The sequence below is a fragment of the Mus caroli genome, chromosome 15, assembly GCF_900094665.2.
Source record: "Mus caroli chromosome 15, CAROLI_EIJ_v1.1, whole genome shotgun sequence".
Taxonomy (NCBI): domain Eukaryota; kingdom Metazoa; phylum Chordata; class Mammalia; order Rodentia; family Muridae; genus Mus; species Mus caroli.
The window spans coordinates 23,269,466-23,289,317 of record NC_034584.1 but is presented as its reverse complement, the minus strand read 5'-3'; the positions used below and the strand labels follow the sequence as shown (position 1 = coordinate 23,289,317).

The following is a 19,852-nucleotide window of genomic DNA, read 5'->3' as shown; positions in this document are numbered from 1 at the left end:
CTGACCACAGCACACAGCACATTCCAGTTCCCTGGTAAGAGAGCTTTGCCCTGCCTGCCCATCTGAAAACACCTCCACACCCCTCTCCTTGTAATGTCCTCAGTGCCATCACATTCTTCCGTCCCTCCCTCCCCCTCCCCCTCCTCTTCCCTCCCCCTCCCCGTCTTCTTTCCCCCTTCCCCTCCCCTCCTCCTTTTCTTCCCTCCGTCCTCTTCCTCCCCCTCCCCCATCCTTCCCCCCTCTTCCCTCTCTTCCTCTCACTCCTTCTATTCTCTTTATCATCTGCACTGGGATACTGCTAGCTTAGAATGCCTCTCACAGCTTCCACATCAGGGTCTTACAGAGATGTTCATGGCCCTTGGTAGCCAGTTGTGTGTCTCCTCAGTTGGCTGGGCCTTCTGTCAAGGTCCTAAGATGTATTCCTGGCTGCAAGCCCAACGTCTCTACAACAGTGTCTCCTCTGGGCAGGGGCAGCGGTAGGTAGGAGGCTTTGCCTTTCTTGGTTGGAGGCCCCTCCACAGCAGCATTCTTCCCATTCTCTTTCTTAGGTAAGGGTGAGCATGCTCACTGAGAAAGGGTAGATCCAACCTTTGGTCTTCTGCATCCCGAGGAAGGCTATCCCAGCCAGGGCTATGTCGAATGGCGTTGGGGCAGGTAGCTTGCCACTGTTGCTAAGTGATGTCAGTCCTCACCCCACATTGGCTTTGTGGGCTAAAGGTGAAAGAATCTCATTTAAGACCTGGTCTGTAGATCACATAGCACACCTCACACCTCAGCCCGGGCACGCCTGTCCGAAAAGACACTGGGAAGGAAGGCAGCAGAGGTGGATGGCAGGCTTATGGACTGGCATAGCTTTCTTTTGTGTCATGGCATGATGGTTCTGAGAAGGAAAAGGTTTCTTTTTCATCTCAAACCAGTCTCTGTTGATGAACGAAGTTGTCAATAAAACCAAGCAGATGCCCCAGCTTGCCCAGGGTTTCAGCAAGGCAGTCTTGTGTTACACAAGACAGTAATTAGCAGGGATCTCAGCCTAGAAACCTTTAAAGTGTGAAGCAAGGAAAAGAAGCTAGTGGGTTACAAACAGGAAAAACATCTTAATGGCACCCTATAAAAGCTGTGCTTCAGGCCTTCAGGTCTCACTGGTAGATCTCTCAACCAAACGTAAACAAAACCCACACATGGAACGTTGTTTAAAGTAACAGGACTCTTCTTCAGCATGAACTAGCATGCTCTCCATGACCCTCTGCCCCTTAGGGTACACAGCAGATTCACTTGAGCGTCTGACATCATTGCTGGAGAAAGGCAACTGTGTGTCCCTGACCTGTGTGATCTTCAGTAGCCGCAGTGGCTACTGCTCTGTGGCTGTTAGCAGGCTACGAAGTCATGAGATGATGAATTGCTGTTAGGGGGTGGGGACCCCCAGAAAGACACACAGAGAGAATAGGGACATGAGAGGTAGAGCAACTGGCTCGCAGAAATGGCTAACAGCCTGTAGTCTGTCTGGAGAGATTCAGAACCATGAAGACACCCAGGAGGTCAGTTGCTGCCCTGACTTGCTTAAGGATAATCTAGGAATATGCATGTCGGAGGGGGGTAGGGAGTGACGGGGAGGGGGGCTTCTCCTTACCCATGGTTCCCCACTAGAAATCTCAAGCACACAGCAGAGTTGAAAGAGCCTGAGGTGTTTGGGTAAAATAAATGATTGTAATTTAGAAATTTGAAGGAAAATAAGTAGAACTGTCTTACTGTGGGGTCCTGTAAGAGCACCACAGTGCTCCAGGTCTCTACGCATAAAATAGCTATGGAAGGAAGCCCAGCTGAGCTTAGGAGAGGGCTGGTGAAAGTAGACACTGTGTGTGCTCTGGGCCTGCGTGAGGCACCCACCCAACACGTGCAGGAGGAGCAGCGGGGCAACCTTGCTGGTGTTTCCTTACTCTCTTCCCCATAGCCAGCTAGAACTCACCCAGGGAGTTCTGTTAACACAGGAAACGCAGCACCATGTCAGGTGAACAGGAAGAGATGGCTTCTCTTTCTGTGTAAGCGTGTGTTCCAGTGCATCTGGAGAGAATCTCGAAAGTGGACACCATGCGTTAGGGTTCCAGCTCAGCCAACATTTTGAACCTCATCCACAGTTTCCATGAGGAACTTGAATCTGATCAGGGGGCACAGTGCTCAAATACGTAGCCAATTAACTGCCTTGCTGATGGAAGCAGGCTCCACCCTAAGGGTTCCACGCGTCAGTGAGCGGCTTAGCATGCCACCTCTGACTCCATGAGCTACGTGTTGGTGTTTCCCAGTAACATTATAAGTCAACGAGAATGACGTTACACAGATGTCATGTGTCCCAGAGATGTCCCCATCACCTCCACCATCCTGTCTCCTCTGATGATGGAGCCGGAGTGTCAGTTTGTGAAGAGAAAGGTGAGCTTCCAGTGTTAGTGACTTTAGAGTAGATACAGACTAGAGACCTGCCTTTATTTAGCTTGGTCATGTGGCATATCTACTGGGCAGTTCGTTTGTGTCAGCAAGACTCCATAGCAAGTATTTTTGGAATTACATTTTTAAACAGCAGAGTAAAACGACTTGAGTTTTGCTATTTTATAAAATCTCCAAGTTTCAGTGTTAAGAATAATGTCCAGCTCATTGTCCCATGTGCCAGTCTGTCACCACATGTGGCCACTGAAGCCACTTAGGTTAAATAAAATTAAGTAATAAAATTCTAATAAAAATAAACATGAATTAAAGGAAAATTAAATCTCTGTGTCCACAGTTCACCTGCACGCACGACCCGCTACTCCATGGCTAGAGCGCAGGGTGTGTTTCCATTGCTGCGGCACTGTTAGTGCTGAGCCGGCTTCTGCAGAGCCAGCGGGGACACGGTTGTCCTGCTTTATCTACGACAGTAACAGCTCTCTGTGCTCTTACAGTCAAAAAATAAATTATCTACTCGTGGCTGTATAGCTCTTGGATATTTACACAGCTCTGAACAAAAGAAAGGCCTTCGATTCATTCTCTCTCGTCAGTCAGCCTCATGGAATCAAAGGGGCCAGAGACACTGCTGTCCAGGGGCTTTGTAGAAGCTGCCCAGGCTCCTCAGCCTGCCTTGCATGGAGGTCTGTGCCTGAGTCCGTTCTCACCAGAATAACAAATGATTCTGCCCTGAGGTTAATATTCACATAAAGCTACACTTTTCATTAACACGCAATACGTAAACAGTTATGGTTTAAATGATGTATGTTCTTATGAGGCTGGGGGCTAGCTTAGTTGGTAAAGCACTGGCTATGAGAAAGAGGATCTGAGTTCAGGCTCTCAGCGTTCATACAAAGCTGAGAGCATCAGTGCACATCTGTGATCCCAGATCTCAACGCTCATACAAAGCTGAGAGCATCAGTGCACATCTGTAATCCCAGATCTCAGCACTCATACAAATCTGAGTGTGTCAGTGCATATGTGGGATCCCCAAACTCCTATAGCAAGAAGACAGCTGGAGGTGGGATCCTCAGCAGCCTGCAGACGCTGCAGCCCCTGCAGCCCTGGCAGCCTGGTGAGTGTGAGTGTGAGAGCAAGGACTGACACCTGTACTGTGGCACTGGCAGTCACACACCTGAACACATGTGTATGCACGTGTGGGCACACATACAACACACACACACACATCACACACAGATGTGCACACACACCACCCATATACACACACCACACACACACACACACACACACACACACACACACACACAGAACATATAAATACCAAGGGCAGTGACTTATACACTTTATGTCCTCTTGTAGAGTAGACATTTGGGTGACTTTAGACATGTTTCCCATTAAATAATTAAAAAGAGTAGAGTACTGCTTCAATATTTCCTTTGGAAGCAAACACAGAATATGGGATATTTATTTCCATTGTAACTTTATTTTGTAAATAACCCTTCTTTGTGAATGCTTTCCTTTAGAGCCTAGCCTTAATGCTTGATCTGTGGTGATAACAATATTCTTATGGAATGGAAAGGATTTAGGGTAAAAGCTATTTGTAGAAACAGCAGTGTATTAAGCAGCAGGTGGGCGGCACTCAGGGACAGCAGCATATTTTGGTTCCTATCAAGTTTGTTAGTTGCCTTTCCAGGTTTCTGTATTGAAGCCTCAGAGCTGGGTTCCCGCCCGGCACATGTGTGGAAGCGCTCCCATGCCCTGTGGCTTTTCTGGGCAGAGGAGAAGAGTATGATAGATTTCAGTTACTGTCGAGGAAGGAAGACAAAGTGCAATGCTTGAATGTTCATCTTATTCTCAACCACGTGGCATCGGGAGGTGGGGGCGGGGAAATTGCGTTCACAGTCTGGGAGTTTCAGTGTCAGTGTCTCCTCCGCCCCTGTGCTCAGTAGAGGCTGCCCTTGGGAGGTGGGGGAGAAGGAGACACCGAGGGAGGGGTGGTTAGGAACAAACTGTCTGGGGCACCTCCTCAGGTGCATGCGTAGAGTATCAGTGTGCTAAGTAATTGTTCACTTATCCAGAGGCTGTGTCAGCTACTCCTCCCTCACCAGCCACACCAGACTCAGACTTCCGATCTCCAGTGCCTTTTTACCTTCTGTTTAGCAATACCTGAGAGAACAGGAGGGGGAGGGGAGGGGTGGGAGCGGGAGGGGGAGAGAGAGAGAGAGCGAGAGACCTCTTGTGCTGGAAACATGGCTCATCAGCTAAGAGCCTTTCAGCAGCCAAGCTGCTCTTTCAGGGGACCAGAGTTTGATTCCCAGCACCCACATGGCAGCTTCTACCTGTCTGTAACTCCAGTTTCAGGAGATCTGGCATCCTTATGCAGATGTATATGCAGATAAAACACCAGTGCACATAAAAAAATAAATTTTAGAAAAAAATTCTTAAAAACAAGTTTTAGTCAGTGTTAGAAACTCTGCCTTTCTCTTTTCCTTTCCCTGTGCTAGGCTGGCCACTTAGCTCACTCTCTGGTTCCCTGGTCCTACTTTCTGTTCTAACTGTGCTGGAGATCTGGGCCTGTCTTGTGCGTCTTGAGGCACCCTGCTACTCATTATAGAGCCTCTCCATGAGGTACACAGAAACTGAAGGGCTCCTGGGAGCCTTCCCTTAAAGAGAGCCTGGGAGAGGCCGCTGTTGATTGGATGGGAGCTTTCTAGGGAAAGAGGTGCTGTTGATTGGATGGGAGCTTTCAGATTCCCTTGCCAGCTGTAGGGTGTAGATGCCATAGCGTCTCTTCGCCAGTAGGTGTCACGCTTCTTCTCTGAAGGAGTTAGATCAGGAGGATTTTGACCAGGTGCCATAAGGAGGTCATTTCATTGCTCAAGTCAAGCTGGCAATCTCTGCGTGTCTGTTCTTGGAAAGCCCATTTCAAAGCATCTTTGAATCGATCTTGGAAGTTTTTCTTGAAAAACAACTTAAGTATTTTGTTATTTCAGGGATCTGTGCTGGGTCTGGTACTGTTTCCTGTTAAATTGTGTCTGTCTAATGTGTGTGCTATAAGCAGCACCTTTGATCTTCCTAGGAGTACATTGTTAGCCTGTGTTGGGGTGCTCGGCAGAGGCTGTTGTCTAGGAGCTAATTAATCACTGCTGGGGCCTGATGACTTCCTTATCAAGGTGGCAGACTCCCTCCTACTCATGTGAAGAGGGTTCACAATGGCTTATTAACTGGTACTGAGTGTGGGAATGGAGGGAGAGGGAAGGAAGCCATAGTGAGGACGGCTCAACCACATCCACCTACCCTGATCAACATAATAGGACATGCTGCCCAGGAAACACAGTGTGCAGGAGCAGGTGCGTGTGTGTGTCTGTGTGTGTGTGTCTGTGTGTGTCTGTGTGTGTGTGTGTGTATGTGTGTGTGTGTCTCTGTGTGTCTGTGTGCAGTGGGAGGAGAGGTTGGAGTGATCTTATTATGACTCCTGTTGTCTTGAGGGCATTAGGAAGACAGTGTAGAGGTGGTGATGAAATAACCCTGGTGGTAATAACTCGTTGTGGTTAAGAGATGCTGGTACCAGCAGGTACCGCTGGCTGTCCGGTGAGACTGCATATGCCCTGATTCCCGACCCTGAGCTTTGGGCAGCCTTCTTCTCTGAGTAATAACAACAGTAATACCACAGGGTTTTCGTGAGCAATAGGCCGACTACCTGTTTTTCCTCTCCTGCCTTCCCTGCTGAGCACAGACAGACCTGTGAGGAACTGGTCTGAAAGAGGGTAAGGCCATCCTGGTGTGGCGGTGTGCCATCTAATTGGCTTAATTGAATTAGCCTCCCTTAATTGGGCCTTCTGTGCTTACTTTTGACGCTCAACTGTGAAGGGTTCTGACAACATCTCCCTAGGAAATTCGACAGTGATTTATTGTTATTGATGAGCACTGGAGATGGTGGATGCCAGCAAGGGAAAGTGAACTGAGATTGGAATTGCAGTCCGCAGTACTCAGCCCTAGCCAGCACCTAAGCTGTCTCTCTCCACGTTCCTCCTGCTCCTGTAGTTTCTCTTGGAATCCCAGAGTAGGCTGCCTGCCATTCCGAACCCTCAGCAGAGTGGCTGGAGAGTCTTGGTCTTGGCTGTCAGCATGTGAGAGGAAAGGTGAAGCTGCAGACTGCCTCCCCCATGAAGCCCACCCTGCTGCTCAGCCCTCCTGGGGCATAGCCAAGAGTGGGCTTGATGCTCGCCATTGCCGGGGTACAAGGCAGGTAGAAGACAGGATTTCTGTGTGGGCTGGGAAAGCCATCCAGGACGGGATGGACAGGCAGGCTAGTGCTGCTGTGGGGCTGTGAGCGGCACACACCAAGGGTTCCATTAACTGCCGGCTCCAGCAGCCCCACCCTCCCATCCCTCACCTCACTCCTGGGGATGGAGGCCATGAACCACATCCCAGTGAGGAATCAGAGCAGCCATTTGCCGTGATATTCCGCCGTGTTACTATACGCTCACACTCTCCCTCAGCTCCACTACCTATCAACACCTGATGTAAAGTGTCCCCCTTTTAGCATAAAGGCCTAGTGATCCATTGAAATAATCTTCTTCTTTTTTTTTTTTTTTTAACCTCCAAGTACATGAGCAACGTGGACTCGTGGTGTAAGGCCTGTGGTGAAGTAGACCTTCCCTCGGAGCTGCAGGACCTGGAAGATGCCATTCATCATCACCAGGGCATCTACGAGCATATCACCCTCGCCTACTCGGAGGTAAGAGTGGGCCTCACTTAGAGGGCCAGGCATTGATGGTTTGACATCACAGCCCTAAAGCTGCACCAAGCTGGAGCTTAGGCATTCCTCCCAGGGCAAGTTCACTGAGAAGTGAGTAATTTGAAACAATTGTTGAGTCCCAAGAGATGAAGCACCCTAGGGTATAGCAGGAGCCGTGCTACTGAATCAACCCCGAAATAAATTGTGTAGGTAACTTCATCTTCCACATGTAGTTTAAATGTTCATAAGCAATGTATATGTTATAGTATGTTGGACACAATAGAAAGGTCATTGATAACCAGGGATATCCCAGTGTATAAACTCCCCAGGGTGTGCATCTATGCTAGAAGAGGTGAGGCATTCAGACTGGCCAAGCATATAAACCTGTTGTGAATACAACCAGTAAAGATGGCACTAGAGGTGCGTTCCATCAGGGATATACATACTGAGGCGGAATTGGCAGGGAGGTGTGTTCTGAGGGGGGAGTGGCTGTGCCTTCTGTTCTGTAAGCATGATTTTCGTGTTTCTGGAAAGACCCGTGGTTCTGTAAGTGGACAAGACAGGAGAGGGCGGTTTCTCACTATGTGCTGATGGATGCCCTCCTTAGCTGAGTGCTCGCATCCCAGTCTATCATAGGAAACCTAAGTCTATTATATGCCCCAAGCAGAGAGGCATACAGCAGCTGCAAGGGCAGCGAGCGGCTCTCTCTGGGCTGGTCTTAGCACATTTTCTTTCAGCTGGCACAATCTCTGGTTAACAAGGTTTTTTCTTACCTGGTCACTGTCATTTAAGTTTTGCTATAAGGATGTGTCAGATGAGTTTTAGACCCCCAGACCTTCATAAGAATAGTGGGTTCCCACAAGTCCTCAGGGCAGACCTGGAAAACCACAATGTAACCATGTTACATTGTTGCTTATCAGAGTCCTGGGAAGATTAGACTAGAGCTGGTCCAGAGCTCCCGGTACAGCATTGAGCTGCTCTGGTGACGGTCTCCTCCAAGGTCCTCTGTAGCTAGGGTTCCAGGTCATTCGCAGTCCAGGCTGTTGTCCACTCCCTTAACAGAACTCCGAGTGGTTTTAGGTTTGGAAGTGTTGAGCAGGAAAGTCTTAAGAGGGTTTTTTGAGATACCCCATATTGCATGCATGTTCTTGTATGTTGTCTCATCAAGTGACTTTTTTTTTCTGTTGCCTGTGGCATAATTATTCATAATCTGAAGAATCTTAGAAACGGGTAGTGCTTTTTTCCCACTCCCCCTTTCTTCTGTGGATCGTCTAAATGCTTCCTTTGAATTGCACTTTGATAATTAGCTGCTGCAGCATAACAGCCTGGTGGCTTTCCAGTCAGAATTACGTCTTTAAAGCCGATATACCAAACAGAGTGGTGGTTTTAGTTTTGTTTTAATTTAGTTTTTTTTTTTTTTTTTTTTTTAAACAAAGTTGTTCTTTGGGTCCGTCAAAAAGTTTGCTTTTTACCTGGTTACTTCGTTACTCGTTCTGACTGCGGCTTAAGATCCAGCATCAATGCCGCAATGACCTGCTGTATTTGCTCATAATAACTCAGGAGGAAATTCCTATAGTGAGCTCCAGTTCACAGTTGACTCTAGCAAAGTGAGTCGCCTTGTTGATTTGTGTTATGTGGACAGATAGACAGCAGTGCGTCCTGCTTTACGCTGTCGGGAACTTATCTTAACGTGGTGTTCTATAATGTTTGCTTCTATGATGTCATCGGGTCATCGGTTTTACATTTTATTTACCTGTGCTGGCATGTGGTTGTGTGTAGCATACGTGCATCTGACCACAGGGCAAAGTGAATGATCCCCACCCTGTGTGTTGTGAGCAGGTGAGCCAGGATGGGAAGTCCCTCCTTGATAAGCTCCAGCGCCCCCTGACCCCCGGCAGCTCTGACTCCCTCACGGCCTCTGCCAACTACTCCAAGGCCGTGCACCACGTCTTGGATGTCATCCACGAGGTCCTACACCACCAGCGCCAGCTCGAGAACATCTGGCAGCACCGCAAGGTTCGGCTCCACCAGAGGCTGCAGCTCTGTGTCTTCCAGCAGGACGTTCAGCAGGTGGGTGCCCCTCCCCTCTCCTCTCCTTCATGCCCAGTGAGGGTGCGGGCTCTGGCTTCTGACTGTGACCTGATACTCTTGCTCTGTCTGCTGACCCCTGGGTGGGCCTTGCTCCCTCTCACTTCTATTGACCTGTGTGAATAGCGCTGATTCATTTTTTTTAAATGTGGCTTGTTCCTCTTAAGATAGATAGTGCCATCAATGGTATATTGTAAGGGCTTAGTAATGTGTCAGGTGGACTTTATGGCTGTCTGTTTCTGCAGAGTCAGCACCTCCCTGTTGCTTTGGTGGTCCTCAGCCTGCTGTGTCTGCTGCTGAGCAGGACTCAGACCTAAAGCTGGGGAGCATGCATGAGCTGACATAGCTATGGCAGTAGTGAGCTCATGTCCTTGCCCTAAAACTGATGGGAATTGGCATTACTATGTGCGAGTCCTGGGGACGAAGATGTCTGTGTATCTGCTGTACCAGCATCCCAAAGGTCAGCCTGAAGCCACAGTGGTTGTTTTGGGGGTCAGACCAACAGTCTCCTCTTTTGATGTCAGTGAGTCCCTGTGCCAGAGTCAGGCAGGTTCAGGGGGGCTAGATATCCATCTCCTCAGGAAACTGGAGAGTTAAGTGGGATTTCTGCTTAGAGTTTGGAGAGCCCTGCTGCGGACTGTTCTGATGGAAGATCCTTCCTGTGGACATCAGTCAGTGTAAATCTGGTGACGTTAAGTGCTTGCAACAGTTGTGTCATCCGGGCTTTCCACGCTCTGGGCTCTTCTCCTGATTGTGTTTTTGCGATCTCTGAAGATCATGTATATAAAATGCCCCATTCTGCTGTTATTGCTATTTTTTACCACGAGAAGCGTGGAGAAGGGAGGGTGGAGATGGAGCCTGGGAGAAGGAAGAGGGGGGCGAATGGATCCCGCCTCCTAGCGGTCTTATGAGGCAGTGAGCACCATACCCGGGAAGCTCCAATTCTTTCACAGAGCTAGCCATTCAACAGGATGGATTAAGGACGCGTCCTCTCCCCTGGATCTCATTTGGTGACACACTTGTGAGCCACTGTACTTTCTAACAGGGCCCCTGTTCTCCCCTCAAGGAGGCAGCAGCACATTGGTCTCTTTCCCTGGCTGTTTGGGACCCTTGGGTTGTTGCTGGAATTGCATACCAGCACTAAGAAGGAAGCCCTTCAGAAGAGCCTCGGGGTCAGTCATTTCATCTGACACCAAGTACCTGAAGTTGGGAACAGCACACATTACATGGGAAAATAGCCGTGATTCTGAGCTCACCTGTTTGAGCCAGCATTTACAGACTATCAGGTTGCATATCAGGAGGAGGCAGTGTCTTCCGATCACACGCTGATGCTCCTGTTAACACAGAGACAGGTGTCGTCACTAAGGGGAATGCTTGTTGTTAACTTGTAATGCTTTGGAGCTGTTAATGAAAACAGGAAACTTTTATGGAGGCCTGGCTTGCAATGGCAAAGCTCAAAACCAGAAAGATTAACCCAAACAACTGTGCTGATAGAAGGATCGGAAAGCCAACAAGGCTTGTCTAGAACTCCAGTTTCGCCCTGTCTAACAGAGTGCTGAGCCAAGGAGACAAAACGAGCAAAACAACCCAGAGCAGCATGTGAGAAGGCCATTAGCTGAAGACAGATGTGTACAGATGAAAATAGTCTGTAAGAATATCATAGGCCAGTTAGCGGCCCCATAAGTGTTCATTTGTTTGGGGTTATATAAAAAGTATCAGCAAGGATTTTCCAGGAAAAAGAAATGCAGATCTTTATGCTTCCTGCCAGCAGCCCTCCTAGAGGAGAATTCTTACCAGAACATTGACCAGACTGTTGCCCAAGGACTGTGCGAGGGGAATGGATGGGAAGTTTGGTCAAGTGGTTAATTTCTCATTATCTTTGTACAGAAGCAGTTTGGGATGCTAGTAAGCAGAGTGGTCAGGGGGAGCTGGTCAGAGCCATGCTCTTTAAATAGCACAATAAACTTGCCTGCTCGCCAAGGTAGACTTTGGTGTAGTCATATTTTTAGTGATCTTTCTCGACAGGAGTCTGCATCTGTTTATATCTCCCCAGAAAAAGGACTCACACAACAAACACAGTACCTCTGTATCCCCAGTGGGAGGAAGACATACAGGTGAGAAGATTCTAGAATGACCAAGGTCTGCTCAGTCACTTAAGAAAGGTCTCCTCACAGTTTTCCTTCTGAAAGAGTTTCACTAATGCTGCCTAGGCTGGCCTTTGTCTCCTAGGTTCGAGTGACCTGCTAGCCCCAGACTCTTGAGTAGCTAGGACCACTGACACACACCACTGCACTTGACTGCCTGGGAAAGCATGTTTTGTAATACAGCATCTATGTGGAAGGAATGCTTCCAGGAGGTAATTCCGGAACAATGGTCACACATGAGGTCCTGGGAGCAAAAGGAGGCTTTAGAGGGAGTGGTCTCCCTGCCTGATGAGCATCTGATGGCCTGGCTGGTCTTAAGAAAGTAGACTGCCAGGCCATGTCCTTGTTGTGTTGGATAACAGAATCCCAACACTCCAAGAGCTGGGCAAACTGAACAGGCGGGGCAGAAAAACAAGTGTGAGTGCACGCTGCTTTGGATGCCTTCTCTGACTGTGAATGACCCTACCTGAACAAGTGTGGGGCAGGAAGCACCACTGACAAACTCAAATGCAGGCTTAAGTGAAAACAGACTGAAAGTCACAGTTATTCCCTGTTTAATGCAAACAAGCGTTCCATGAGGGGCCCTCAGCAGGAAATAGGAAATGGAAACGCATCATGCGATGTGATTTGTATACTCTTCCTCTGGCAATGTCAGATTTCTTGTCTAGTTTGTACAAGCAGCATTGTTAGAGATGAAAACGCAGTTTATACAAGATATTGCCACGGCTTCCAGCCGGGCTTTCCACCCTCTCACCTAATGTGCTGACCCCTAAGACCATATACTAGGTCAAGCCCTGCATGTCAAGTGTTACTCTTGAGTTAACTTCCTGGAGCCTTGTTTTGAGCTTGAAAGGGAGAACAGTGAAAGTCTATGCATACTGCACCCCAGGGAGTGGGTACAGATTTAGAGCCATGGCTTCTTCAGACCTTAGAAAGCCTTGTGATCTGTGGACTTGCAACGAAACCTGGACACGTCCAATAATCAAATACAGTGTTTCCTTCCAGGCACACACTGAAGGGCTATGTGAAGATTACACTCTGTCACAAGTTCTTGTACTATTCATCACAGAGAGGCTCGAGTCCCCAAAGTCTGGCACATTAATTAGGTAGTGGGACCCTCTTACAGAAAACTGTTTTACAGATTGGGTATAGTTTTAAGATGGCTAGAACCCTACCCCTGCGCAGGAGAACGTGTCAGGGCTTGTCCCGAGCACTCGCTAACTGGCCCCCGTCCAGTGTGAGTCTGTATTCTGCGGAACCACTTCTTCCCAGTAGTCTGAGAGCTTTTCTCTTTCTCGCAGTAGCAGCACCTGACCGTCCGTCAGCTGTGCCATTGACTCCTCTGCAGAATAACCAAGACTCCTACTGCCCTTGCAGAATGAGAGTGATGATGGCCCTTCTGTGGTTCCTTGGGGAACCAGAGGCTTCCTGTACGCACAGTGCAGGCCTGCCTCACCAGCAGGTGCTCAGGTGGCAAAATGACTGTTAGTTCATGTAAGCCCACTGTGCCATCATCATGGTCAGGTTTGTCATTATTCAGTGATTTCCTTTTCTTTACGAAAGGGGGAGTCAGGTCAAACCATCAGCAGTTTTCTAAGTGCTGCACTCTTTTCAGTGCCTTGACCTTGGAGCTGTCCACTAGAGGGCGCTGATGAACAGGAAAGATGCTCGCACCCTGCCTTCTGCATAGAGAGTAAGGTGGTATTAGCCTCCTAGATTCTTTGCTCTGCTTCTGAGCCATATAGTGGAGGAAAAAGATTAACTTTTGGCTTGTTCTTCAGCTTAAGGGGGAGGGCAGACCCATCCTGCCCTATTTATGGGGCTGGGATTTTTATTTTATTTTATTTTTTATTTTTTTTATGGCACAGAATTGACAACCATTGACTACAAGTGTGATCAGAGATGGCGGCTGGACTAGGGTGATAAAATCCCGTGACTTGCTAATCTTCTTATATTTAAATGAAGGGTTTGTGCACATGTCTTTAAGATGCTGTAACTTTCACAAATATATTAATCCACAGTCTCCTTGCCAAGAAGGAAATTTTACCCAGGCTTTCTAAAGAGACAGTAGCCTTGTGGGAGGCTTGGGAACTTCAGCAGGACTCCATAACCATCTGCTCTTATCTTAATAAAGCGCTGGGTACGTGCACATCACTTCAGGGCCTTTTGTGTTTGCTGGAAACACAGTGTCAGCAGTAATTTTACATTCCTGGTGGGAAGAACCAGTGCTAAGGGGAAAATGGCTGCGCCACACAGATAGACTGTATTTCCAAGCTACAGTCCCTGAAGTGCTTCTCTCAGGGTTAAAAAAAAAGATCCAACTGTGGGGACCTGCTCCCTCTACCTATCCAGCAAATGTCTATCTCCAACACTGTGAAGCAGTGCCTTGCTTCAAGTCTCTGTAAGTTGAGAGTAATTGCCAAGCTTTTGACTTTGCACTGCCTGGGTTTTTGTTCGTTTGGTTGGTTGGTTGATTTGGTTTTGGTTTGTTGTTGTTTTTAAGTTAAGGAATATAAAGAATATACCACAACGAGTTGTAGGGTTTTGTTTCTTGAAAGTCTTCCCCCCCCCCATCCCTTCACGAATCTCTTACAGGTAGGCGATAGGTTGAAGCTTAGATGTTAGTTTTGCACTTTTAAATCCTTTTCAACTTTAAAATACTTCTTCTTTTGTTTGTTTGTTAAAACTTTATTATAAAGAACTCACAAATAAAAATCTCACATATAGAAATGTGCCACTCCCAATGAACTTGTCAGTGAACTTCTATCTATCTTGACTGCTGCCCTGAAGCTTTGGGGTTCCCTGGTGGACTCCCCAGTTCTGTGTGGATTGGTCATGCTCACAGAGACAGTCGTTAAATGGTTCGAGGTTGAGACATTGCTTTTCAGAGAGGAGTGAGACACACTTACTAAGGTCTCCTCAGGAGACCTAGATCTACTGGGCAGCCGGTAGAGAGTGCAGTCGGCCTGGAGATTCCCTCACTGCATTTATAATTCCAATGACAGGTGTGTGTGCTGCGCAGCTGCCTCATGGTTGCTGTGGTGGGTCATGCAGACACATTTAAATCTTCAACTACGTGTGCTCATCAAACTGAAGCTGAGAAAAAAAAAATAGGGAACTTCCTCCCAGGATGCAGTCAGATCATAGCTGTGTGCAGAGGGGCGGGTGTGGAAGACGTGGGGATGTGGTACCCTTCAGGGCAGAGTCAGCAGAACGGGTAGATAAGTTAGACCACACTGACAGCAGACAGATGGATCCAGGGAGCAGGGATGATGGGCAGGTGACTGTCAGTACTGACGTGGACAGGTAAGGATCTGAAATGAACCAGGCACGAGAATGGGAGGAGCATGTAGCCTTGGCCCGAGCACCTATTCCCAGGCTTGTCTCCACTTCCTAATCCCACTTCCAACATGATTTCTGCAGGGTCTTGGAGGTTTGTTAAGGTTCACCATCATCTGTATGGAATAGAACGGTGCAGAAAAGATGGATGCTCAGGTGTGGAGGGGGCGGAAGGGCCGCAGGTGTGGAGTGACGGAGAGCAGGTTGCCTTTATTGTGCAGCCTGTCCAGTTGACCACTCTAAAGTCATCAACTGTGGACCAAGCCTTCACCCTGACTTTTGACATTAGTAGAGGTTCCCGCACCACCGTCTGCCTGGATTTGCCCTATTTCTATATCAATCCGAGATCGCTTTGAGTTGTTTTTGGGCACCTGCTGTAGTCTGATCTGAGTGTTGTATTCCCCAAAACCATATGTGGAAATATAATCTATAGCACAGCAATACCAGTGTGCAGGACCTTTGGGAGTGTTAGGTCCCAGGAAATTTACCCTCGCCAATGAGATTAATACCTTTAGAAAAGGAGCCTGGGAGATTCTGTTCAACCCCCAGGCCTTTGGAGGACTGTGGAAGCCACAGCCCCTCACGTGATGGTGGCACCTTGATCTTGGACGTACCGTGTGAGCAGACATATCTGTCACGTATACCCAGCTCAAGGCATTCCGTTTGGTTAACCTAACAGAATTGGGCAGCACCATAGTCACAAACATGGGCAATGTAATGGCCCATCGTTAACGGTCCACTGGCAGATGTACATCATGTATTTGTAACATTTTAAAGGGATCATTTAATAGTTTTTCTGACACTCTCCAACCCAGATTAAATGCATTTGGTGTAATGTAAATATCCTGTTAGATGCTGCTAGTGTTGTGTGAGTTCAAAAGTTCAGGTACCAGTGAGCTGTGTCACTAAGCTCCGGCCATGAGGACAGAACACCAGCTTGCCCGCTGATTCAGTGCATGGGATGTGTGGCTGTTATAATAGCTCACAGTTTATAGGATACATTGTTTGAATCACCTGAGTTATGAAGCTTTGTTGAACGGGCCCAGCAGAGTGTCTTGTCTACCCTCTTACACAAAATCCAGTCAGTTTGGTGGCTCTCTCATGCTTTAGATAAGGTGAAATTTAATTTAATGCAGATTTATTTTTTTTATCTACTCTGGATCTACTCTCAACTTTTAAATAAATTTAATTTAATTTTATGCAGTGTTTATACTTAGAACAATTTTCTCTTTTAATATAAAAGCTGGTTACAGTCCCAGTGGAGAACCAGGTGTAAGATGTAATTACAAAGTGAATCAAATCAATATCCAGGCATCTCTTCCTAATAATGTATTTTGTTTTGCTTCATGTTTGCCGCAGAATTTCGAAAAGGAACGAACCTTTTCTAGATTGGCCTAACCAATGAGCAAGGTGGGCACCGTGTTTATGGCCTGTGTGGCTGTTTTCTTTGCAGGTGCTGGACTGGATAGAGAACCACGGAGAAGCGTTTCTGAGCAAACATACAGGTGTGGGCAAATCCCTTCACCGGGCCAGAGCTTTGCAGAAACGCCATGAGGACTTCGAGGAAGTCGCACAGGTACGAGAGCGGGAGGTCTGTCTTAAGAAACCCAAGGCGCCTTAGCCTTCGCTGGGCTTGTGAGGTTGTTTAGTGAGCTTAAATTAACTTCCTAGCAAGGTGATCCTCATCGCAGTAGAACTCGATCTACTCAGTCAGCCCCTGTAAATGGCAGTGTTTTGAAACGAGTTTGTCTTGGATGATTTCTTTTATTTATTAGGCTAGTCTGTGGCTTTCACTTTAGAGTTGGAGAACAACAGCCCTTCTGAGGTTTCTGCAGTGACAGGCCTGGCATTTGGCTTGTCTATTTCCAGTTGTGTGCTGGGGAGGCTGGAACCATGTGTGGAGGGTGCTCAGAACACAGGATCTGTTCGAGTGTTGGCTGTGACACTGACCAGCAAAAGGACTCTTTGACCTGGAAAGTCACACAAGTGCAGTTGTGGACAATGCAAGGGAACAGAGGAAAGCTGCTTTCAGAAGTCATCTGAGTCAGAAGTGGTGGCTCATGCCTTTAGGCAGGCAACCTCGTTGAGTTCCAGGTCAGCTTTATCTAGTTCGAGGACAGCCAGGGCTAACCAAGAAACCCTGCCCCAAATAAACAAAAACAAATACCTTCACATAGGGACACATAAAAGAGGCCATCCAAGTTGTACAAATCCAAATTCAGACAGATTATGGTCACTGTAGTTAGAATACCACGGGACCTTACAGGTGGGAAACAGGACATGGCCCCTTCGAGTAGGAGCATTAGACATTGGTTCTTCAGTCACAAATGCTAGAGTCTGGGGGATGCCGTCCTGACAGGAAGACACTTGAGCCCTTGGATTCTGCACCCACCTGAATTCCTGTTCCGTAGTGAGACAGTGTGTAGCCAAGACTGGGAATTTCCCACCGAAGTGTCTACCAGAAAACCAAGAGAGCATTTGCTGAGTAGGGGTGATGCTCGTGCCATGAAGCCCCGTGAGGACAGGCACTGCCACTCACCTCCCTGTAAGGAGCACCTACGGCTGGCTCTGATCAGCTGCTGCCTGCTTGAATGACTAAACAGGAGTGTATAGAGGAGGGCGCTGTCCACAGTCAGCAGAGCGACCGGTAAACACACTTGTAGGTTAAAGGACTTACTGTGTGAACTGAAGATAAACCCAGTAGGTATTCAAGTGTCAGGCAAAGCTGAAGAACCAGCCAGCTGACTCAGACCAAAGGACAGAAGTATGTGCCAAGAGGCCGCGAGAGGCCTCTTAGACAGCGAGAGGCCTCTTGTAATTTTTGAATGACCATAGAAAGTGTGAAGACAGAAAATATTACTGCTGTGGGGTATGATATAGAAAATCAAGTATGGCAAAATTTTAAAAAGATGGGTAAAAAAAAAGCAAAAGAAGTGAGAACAAAATTCATGCAGAAAAAAATTTATAAAATATGTTATAATTTACCCCAAAATATTAATAATTGCAATGAATAGAAGAATTGGATATGTTAAAAACAGATTATCCAATTGGACAGCTTATATATTGATTAGTCCTGTATTTATTTTATTCCCATACCTAAAACACAAATACTAAGAGTTTTAAATATACAAGGTATCAGAAAAAGATCTACTGACCAAGCCAGCTCAGTCAATCAACAGGGTCTCGAGGAAGGGAGGGAGGATTAAAAAATAAAAAGACAATCAGACAACACAATATAACAGGACTCCAGCCAGTGCTGAAGTGGGTTTATTTTTTTCCAGTCTCCTTTTATGCCATTCTAGGTACATGCAAAGAATAGGGTCATTTCTAGATAAAAGTAGTCAAGAAACAAACAAGGTAATAAGCGAAGTCCCGTGGTCCCTGTGTCCACAGGTTTACCGGGATGACCAGGATACAAGGAATACAGTATATTGTATTATATTCCCGAGCCTTGTCCTTGCCCAGTGTCAAATTCTTGTCTGAGTCTACTTCTTTGTCCTAGCACAATGTAAATATTCTTGCCAAAATCCCGGAAGCAACCCCAAGAGCTCTCCACACTCTACCAGGGAAATAGTAACTACGTGTCAGAGTGGCCCTATACAATAGATGTGAGGCATAAAGTATTAGGACAGGAGAAGGCTTCAGTCACTAAGGGAAGAGCCGAGTAGTGGGAGCGCTGTAGCCTCACAGCCTGCTAACCTTGCGAACTTGGATACAAGAGTGGAATTACAAAATGACAAATGGTCCCCAAGTCCCATTCCACCACAGAAACACTTTTAAAACCTCGCTTCTAAAAGCTGCTTACCTGTACAGAGAAGAGGTGGGTCTGATGTCTGGGTCTGCAGCCCTGGAATGTGGCTCAGAATTCTCCCCATGTCCACATACCGTGGGGTCCCCTGCTTTCATTTCCCAGAAAATGCTATGCCGCTTTATTATAACAGAATATAGAAAGTGTATTCTTATCTCTCCTTCATTGTTTTCATATGATAAGCTACTTCCAAAATTACTTTGGGCTGAGGAGAAATTTGAATTACATGAGCAGGAACCAAAGAATCTCAGGGCACAATGGCAAACACCCAAGCTCTAGAAGGCCAGGCTGTTGCCCAGAGCACGTTTCCTCATGCTCTCGGACCGGGGACCCTTCACCTCTCTTGAGCATTTTCTAATATGCAGGAGAAGAGTATCTGCCACTCCCGTTACCTCCTCTGCACCCCTGTGGTTCTCTCCATTCTCCACTTGTGGCTAACCTAACCCTGTAAACTGTGGGCTACAGTCCAAGATAGTCATCAGAACTGCAGGCACAAATCTGCCTGAAGGTTTCCCAGGAAGCCAAGGTCACAGGAGTGTGTGCTGTAAACAACTTTCCATCCCTGATCAACAGAGAGGCCAGTTCTTGCTTGTTCCTTCTGCTCTCCCCCCCAAACCCCCGGTCCGAATCCCAATACTTGCTCATCTTGTACTCCTCATCCCTGGGACTCCAGGGGTGACCAGCCATCTTACCCACACTGAAAGTGTTCCGGTGGAAATCAAACACATGCAGAGAAATACCAGGGATATGTTAGCTCACATTTCAGATACCTGCATCCACTGTCACTCCCTCTTGCTTTCAAACAACCACGGACCACACATCAGCTCTTCCACCAGGTGCAGGGGAGGGGGCAAGGGTATGAGCAGCCACTTCAGGCTCGGCCTTCTCAACAGGCATGGCTTGTGGCATAGTGGCTATGTGTAATAGAACGTGAGACCTAAGCCAGGACACAAAAGTTACAGAACTGACTGTTGTAGCATAGAGAGGAAGGCTGTTGGAGGCTGGCCCCTGGTCAAGAAGAGGTCAGGCTGCAGGTCAGGAGGCTGGGCTTGAGTGAACCCAGCCTTCTAGGGCCAGAGAGCTGCACATGTGCAGCCAGCTTGTCCTCTTATAACTCAGACTTTCTACCTCAGTGTGTGTACTGGCTATTTTTGTGTCAACTTGACACAGCTGGAGTTATCACAGAGAAAGGAGCTTCAGTTCAGGAAATGCCTCCATGAGATCCAACTGTAAGGCATTTTCTCAATTAGTGATCAAGGGGGAAAAGGCCCCTCTTGTGGGTGGGACCAGCCCTGGGCTTGT

At 47.5% G+C, this 19,852-nt stretch overlaps 1 protein-coding gene across 5 annotated transcripts in view; it reads left to right on the top strand.

Annotated features, from left to right (window-relative positions):
- Trio (trio Rho guanine nucleotide exchange factor) overlaps positions 1-19,852 on the top strand; it is a 286,761-nt gene that overhangs the window by 124,198 nt on the left and 142,711 nt on the right. For all 5 annotated transcript variants that reach the window (XM_029469546.1, XM_029469548.1, XM_021182742.2 and 2 more), the window contains exons 8-10: positions 7,040-7,171; positions 9,011-9,241; positions 16,196-16,318. In XM_029469546.1, coding sequence (XP_029325406.1) covers positions 7,040-7,171; positions 9,011-9,241; positions 16,196-16,318 — 486 coding nt within the window. The remainder of the gene's footprint in view (positions 1-7,039; positions 7,172-9,010; positions 9,242-16,195; positions 16,319-19,852) is intronic.